The 6,822-nt window shown below is 41.4% G+C and overlaps 1 protein-coding gene across 2 annotated transcripts; it reads right to left on the reverse strand.

Annotated features, from left to right (window-relative positions):
• Nucleotides 1–2,532: 2,532 nt before the first annotated feature.
• tnni1a (troponin I type 1a (skeletal, slow)) lies at nucleotides 2,533–5,069 on the reverse strand. Of its 2 annotated transcripts, XM_023425242.2 has the most exons (5): nucleotides 4,994–5,053; nucleotides 4,638–4,769; nucleotides 4,114–4,203; nucleotides 3,785–3,961; nucleotides 2,533–3,102 (listed from the first exon to the last, which is right to left on the reverse strand). In XM_023425242.2, exons 1-5 carry the CDS (start codon nucleotides 5,000–5,002, stop codon nucleotides 2,998–3,000), a joined length of 513 nt encoding a protein of 170 aa, XP_023281010.2. In that variant the 5' UTR covers nucleotides 5,003–5,053; the 3' UTR covers nucleotides 2,533–2,997. The 2 variants fall into 2 exon arrangements, with proteins under 2 accessions (XP_023281010.2, XP_087035128.1); XM_087179002.1 differs by lacking the exon at nucleotides 4,638–4,769 and having other exon boundaries at nucleotides 4,994–5,069.
• Between the last annotated feature and the right edge of the window lie 1,753 nt (nucleotides 5,070–6,822).

Genomic DNA, 6,822 nt, shown 5'->3' on the forward strand with positions numbered 1-6,822 from the left:
TACAACACAAAGCAGTCCACCTTTACCCTGACGGTGTCACATGACCACAAAGGTAAGCTACCCACCTGAGAGATAGGGGGAAGGAGGGAGGGAGAGAGAGAGAGAGGGAGGGAGGGAGAGAGAGAGAGAGAGAGAGAAAGAGAGCTTCTCCTTGTATGGTGGAAGTGTGGCAGTTGTGATAGCTGTGATAGTCACTCCTGTAAAGCCAGTTTACATGACCTGATATTATAACAGGCACAGGCACAATGAAATAGCATTAAAGATTTGCAGCTAATATACACAAAACATGACAGCAAATAAATGTTTAAATAAAGTTGAAGTTAGTTAAAGAATTGGATCGACCAATAATAAACAGAAAAGTATGAATGTTTTAATGCATGTCTAGCCGGGGTTTTGTTGCATTGTTGCATTGGGCAGCGAGTCTCTTTGCAGTGTGAGTCAGACTGTTTGCTCTGCTATGTGAAGCCACACCTTTTCCCCAGAGCCCAGTGTGCAGGACTCTGACCCAGACTCAGATCAGTCCGATACACACACACACACACACACACACACACACACACACACACACACACACCCACACCCACACACACCCTCCACTTCACCTGGCTTTATACCACACCTGTACCTGCTATATTCTGTGGCGACCATGAGGCATCAAAAAACAGTGAACTACTATCATGATAAGTGATAAAGCAAAGCTCTTGGTTTTTCCTTCTTTTGTGCATGTGCATGTGCAAACATGAGCCTGCTCCACTCATATTTGGAGAGGACTGGCTTATACCATGTACCATTAAGATGCTATCTTATGGAACCAATTTGCTTGTCACTCCCTGGCCAAAGAAGCAATGAATGCATCAGTACAGGTTCATTTGAGGCACCGAAACAGAACTTTGTGTCTCTGTGTGCGTATGTATCAGCGTGTGCCCTCATGTGTTACTGTGCCTTGAAAACTAAAATTAGCGTTACATTCTCAAGGAAGACTTGACCACATAAATGGAAGTGAAACAGACCCCCCACCCCACCCCACGAGGGAAAAATTCAGGTTCTTTGCATCCACCGGGATAAGGCGATAAAGAAACACTTTTTAGAGCGTGCTTTATGAGCATGCAAAACAGTCTGCGGAAGACTTCAGAGGACTGTTTTACAGCTGTGGTCAGCTGGCGGACATGGCCATATCAGCAGAAATGTGCATGGTGTAAGCTCCGATGCAGAAGGGCCTCTATGTGACAGCTACATTTCTTTTTGTTAATAAATTCCTCTAATATAAAACAACAATCTACAGCTGTACGCTGTATGTGCTGCTTTGAACGAGAACAATGCTTGCATTTTGTTAGCAGTTGTGATGTTTACCATGTTCACCATCTCAGTTTAGCAGGTTAGCATGCTAACGGTTGCAAATTAACACTGAACACAAAGTAGAGCTGCGACTGATGCCAGTAAATAAAGTATTAGACAAATTGAAGGTTTGAGCTGTTCCTGGCAGATGAAAAAATAAATCACAATTCATCCAATAGTTGTTGAAATATTTTAGACTTAACTGACAAACCAACATTGTCATCCTCAGAGCAATGCTGCTAGCATGGCCCAAAACACAGGGAGCTGTGTAGCTATGATTTCTCTGAGGCAGTGGTTCCCAACCTTTCCAACCTCAAAAATGTTGCCCATATCCAACTCTGTTACAATAAGGAGGCCAAATAATTCTCAGAGCACTTTTTATTTTACTGATAACGATTGAACATTCAGGATTGACTCAGACTGAGACAGGAAACAAGTCTACAATGTGGTCTGGCTTCATTTTTCCAGCACAAATGTTTTTTAAAGATGTTTATTTTCAAAACATTCAAAAACATTACTTTTATTTATTATATTTTTTATGATTACATCTTTTCGCCCCAGCCCACAGGTTGGGAACCACTGTTTGTAGTGTGGCTGTGACAGAGCAAAGTTTCTGTTGACCCCAGACTGGACATTTAAAAATCCTGTTTGATTCAGAGCTTAGTTCTTTTGTCAAGCGAAATTACTCACACATTTTTGTTTCTTCTGGCCCAACATATATCTTGGTCCTCGGACCGAGTCCAGCTAATATACAGCATCATTTTAAAATGCTATTTCCAAATTCAGTTTAGTTTAGTTCAATTCAATTCAATTCAATTATATATTTTTTGTGTCAAATCATGATATATATTATGTCAAAGCACTTTACAGGGTAGAGACCTTACTTTATTATAGAGAGAAACACAACAGTTCCCACAAAGAGCAAATCTGGGATCATGTCCAAATAGTGGCAAACAGCTGGCAAGATTATCCGTGTATGTGCCAGAATTCTGCCTATATCACCTTAATCTATAAAGTGTGACATTTATATCTGTGCTGCACCTTTAACATATGAAGCTTGCACTACTACGAAGGGAAGACAGCTGCAATAAGAAGACTGTTACCTTTGTGTAATGAGGATTCCCAGTTTTTTTTTTCTTTTACTTAACTGTAGCTGTTGTTTATTGAGCACACGTTTGCACAGAAAAAAAGCACAAAGAAATTAGATGTGTGTTTTATTGTTGCATCAGTTTTCATGTAAACACAGCTGATGAAGTGCACATTATTATTATTTTTTTTACAGTTCATAAAACCACAACCCATGATTACATTAGACCTGCTGATTAAGTCACCATACTATCCACATTTGTGTGTTGGAGATATGAGCTGCACATTTCGACATTTCTCTGCAGACATAAGGGGCCTAAAAAGATCCGTTGTGAGAACAATAAGTGTACATGGTACATAGATATAGTCATTTTTAACACCTTAACAAAGAACAGCAAACAGAAGAGGAGAAAACCTTCCGGGAGTGTAGGGTCATCTTCTCACCTCCATGGCAGGAGCATACGGAAGGATGACAGCATGAGACAGAAATCCAGACACTGCAAAAAACTGTAACAAAATCAACTGAGAAGCAGCAGGAGTGATGGCGCTCACGTGACACCAGTCCTCCTTCTGTGTTCACTGGGCAGGACCCTTAGCAGCGTCGAACATTTTCTTCCTTCCCTCCATCCCTGACATGGCCTCCACATTCTTCCTCCAGTCGCTGTCTTCTACTGGCCTCTTCTGCAGAGAGATACAGTGGATGGACAGGTGGTGTTAGGGATGGTTTATAGGCTGAGAACACTCTTTGTTTAAAGAGACTAAGGTACAGCAGGTTCAGAAGTTCTTGTTGTAGCTAAGCCTTTGAGACCCGAGCTGTCAAGTGGGAAATCCCTATAAGAATACCATACTTGTGTAACTAGTTCACCCAAAGACACACACATCTATGCAAGCACACACACAGATACACAGCAGCTTCTGCTAATCTGCACACATACCCCCTCACCCCACCCCACCCCTCCACCACCACTACACACACACACACACACACACACACACACACACACACACACACTTTGACCAGTGAGGAGAACCGGTCACAAAAGCTCCTTTTCAGTGTACAATGGGAACATTGTTTTGTGTACGGGTCACACACATACACACACACACACACACACACACACGGTCACCGCCCTGTATTGGCCTGCTGCTCGATATCTCAAACACACCTTTCAAACACACACATGCACACACACACACACAAACACACACAAACACAGGTGCTCCATGGTGCTTTAAGTGATGATGTCATGTGTGTACCTCAAACAGTTACCTTGCACACGTGCCCTTAGGATGCTGCACAGCTTGATTTTGCTCTTTGCGTGTGTGCGCATGTGTGTGTGCTGTGTTTTACTTCCGTACAAACCTTCTCAGCGTCCTCTTTCTTGACAGATTTGAGGTTGGCTCGGAGGTCCATGGAGACTTTGTGCTTGGAGCCGAGCAACGAACGGAGGATGGCGTCAGCAGACACACGAACACGTCGAAGATTGGGCCTCTTGAATTTCCCCCTGAGATCCAACACCTTGATGTTCAGATCTTTAATCTGGGCCAGGGACAAAGAACTGTTATAGTTTGTGAAAGTTCTGCACCCTAAAAGTAGGGCTTTATATGATGTCACATTCATTAAGATGTTTGCATGCCGAGTTCTATCCAGAGCACAGGGAACCTGTGGGTGGGAAAATATCATGTACCCACCTCACGTGTGTTGAGCATAACTTTGGCTTCAATGTCATATCGCTCCTCATCCACCACATCTATTTTGGCATGGAGCTCTCTGCAGAGATCCTGTACATGTGAATGCATGAGACACAGCAAAGTGATAAATACTGTATGTATGTTGTGACGGTGATAGTTTTGGAATCACTGATTCGGCTGATTTCAGGAGTAATGTCAAATTCATGTATTTGGGAAAATGTCCGTTTTTAGAATATGATCCTATTATTATTAATTCTATAGATTATAATGCATTGGATTCCTTTCATTTGAGTGACTTGAATTGAGACTTGACTGAATTAGAAAAAAAAATATTTAGACAAAGGCAAAGGAAGAGAGAAATGTGAAACGTGAGTTCTTGAAAAGATCCACATTGTTTTCTGCTTAGACTGCCTCAAGTTTTATGAAAGATGCAGCTTCTTTCGCGGCTTTTGCTGGTTTTGAATTACCGGGAAGTGAGCGGAGAGAAGAATCGGAGAATTCTGGGTATTATTTGAGGACGTTACCTGTAGCTGTCCAAGGCTCAGAGTGCTGGTGTTTAGAGGAGGAGCTCTCTCTGCCAGATACCTGTGTTTCTCCTCCTCTTTAACAAGGATCTCCTGCTCCAATTCCTCCTTGGCCTTTGCCACCATCAGACTCTGCACATATGTAAATCAACACGTAATATGATCATATATTACTGGATGCTTTTCTGAAGCAGATTTTAGATATAATGTGGAACATCCAGGCCATACAGTACATACTCTGGGTGTTCAGGATTAACTGAAAATCAGGGGACACGTAGCAGCTAGAAAGAGAGTGACCTCTGCTGCTCTCCTGTGGTTAAACATGTGTATTGCAAAAAATGTAAAAGCTCTCTTACCTTGAGCATCAGCTTCCTTGAAGCTGAGATCTTTGGTTTCCTCTGAATGGAGGACACAATTAAGGACATTGCCAACACAGTTAAAATGTTAGTCGCTCACTTCAAAGTTTAAACAACATATTACCTGAATATTTTTGGCGATAAAAGAATGTTCCTCACAGGTCAATGATAAACTGGACTTACCTCTTGGCTGTTAAAGAAGGAAAGACAAAAGTTTAGAGATAATGTCTAAAAAGCCCAAACATAACTTTTATAAGTGTGTTTATGTGTGTGAATGAGTAAATGATCTATAATAAGAACACAAAGCCTGATCACTCACACATGCTCAGGCATCCTGCTGATTAGATCTCACTGGAAGAGAGACAGAAGAGATTAGAAACAAATACTCCACACACACACACAATGAACAGTTGTCAGTGTTTGTTCGTCAGCTTTTGGGGGGCCAGATCATCTTTCCACTCTTCTCTATGAGCGCCCTCTCAGAACGTGGAGTCAGTTTCAACATATGTAAACCAGCCAGTCATAGAAAACTCTTCACACTGACTTCTACCCTCTTGCTGCTTAACACTGTCTCAATACTTGATTGTCATACTTTACAAGGCATACAAGAAAACAAGTTGGCAAGCAAGCAGAAGCATTTCAATAGTTAACTAAAAATATGGATAAACAGTTCAAAGACTTTGCTAAAAGCAGTGGATACCTGGGTGAAATAGATAGCTAAGAGTAAATGGTTAAAAAAGTTCAAGTAATTCATATAGTAAAGTTGAAACAGTTAGCTTTTAGTTAAAAGTTGGCTAAGATGGCTAAAATACATATCTGAAAGTATGGATAAATGGTTGAAATATAAAGCTAAAATGAATAGATAAACAGTTGTAAATAGTTAACTAAGCATATTAAATAAATGGTTAAAATCATTAACTTAAAAGTAATGTTTTAACGTTATCTCAAAGTAATGCATAAGTGGCTGAACTAAATAGTTGAAATAGTTGGGCAAAAGTGAGGGTGAATGGTGGCTATGAAAGGATACGCTGACTGGCTGTTGTGACTGGTATCCACCGCATGTAATAGAGGTGAATGGAATGTTGTTTGCGGTGCGTCAAAAATGTATATTAAAGAAACTCAGCAGCAGCAGATCTTCATAGCAGTCAGTGTTGCAGTTTTTCAAAAGATTCTCATATACCTCACTGACCATGGAAAGAAATTTTACTTTGGTTATATTGTTTACCAAATGTGAAATATCATGAAAAGTGTGACACATATAACAGGGCATGCGGTGTATGTATTTTCAGTCACTTGTTAGTTATAGTATAATTATCTTACCCCTCCTCTCCCTCAGTCTCATGCCCTTCTGCCCTTTATCAAATCATCAAGCAATTAACAGCACTTCTCTGTCTCACCTTATCTCACCCTTTCTCTGTTTATACCCCTCTCCCATTTAATGATGTCACCTAAGACCTCCTAGTATGACGGGTTTACTAACTGCTTCAGCGGATTAGGAAAATTCCAGGCTGATAGCCATCCGTCATCCATCTCTCATCCCCATCTTTCTCCTTGGGATTATCTCAGGGAGAAGAATTTAGAGTGGCCTGTCTCCCCAAATAGACCAGGGGACATCTGATGGACAGCTGTGGAGGCTGATTGTGCTCTGGGGTGCCCAGCCTGGATCAAGGATTTGCTGCCAGTAACGCATGGATGCTTATGAGCCTCTGTGGTGCAGCCAACTTGGCAATGCAAAAAACAGCCGAAGTTGTTTTGGAAAGTTCACGTCCGCCTTGGATTTGAGCTGCTTTGGCTACAGATTTCAACCAACTGGTTCATGTTATTTCAGG

This window comes from Seriola lalandi, unplaced genomic scaffold, assembly GCF_002814215.2.
Source record: "Seriola lalandi dorsalis isolate HSWRI2012SDOR001 ecotype SW California unplaced genomic scaffold, Sedor1 jcf7180002054767, whole genome shotgun sequence".
Taxonomy (NCBI): domain Eukaryota; kingdom Metazoa; phylum Chordata; class Actinopteri; order Carangiformes; family Carangidae; genus Seriola; species Seriola lalandi.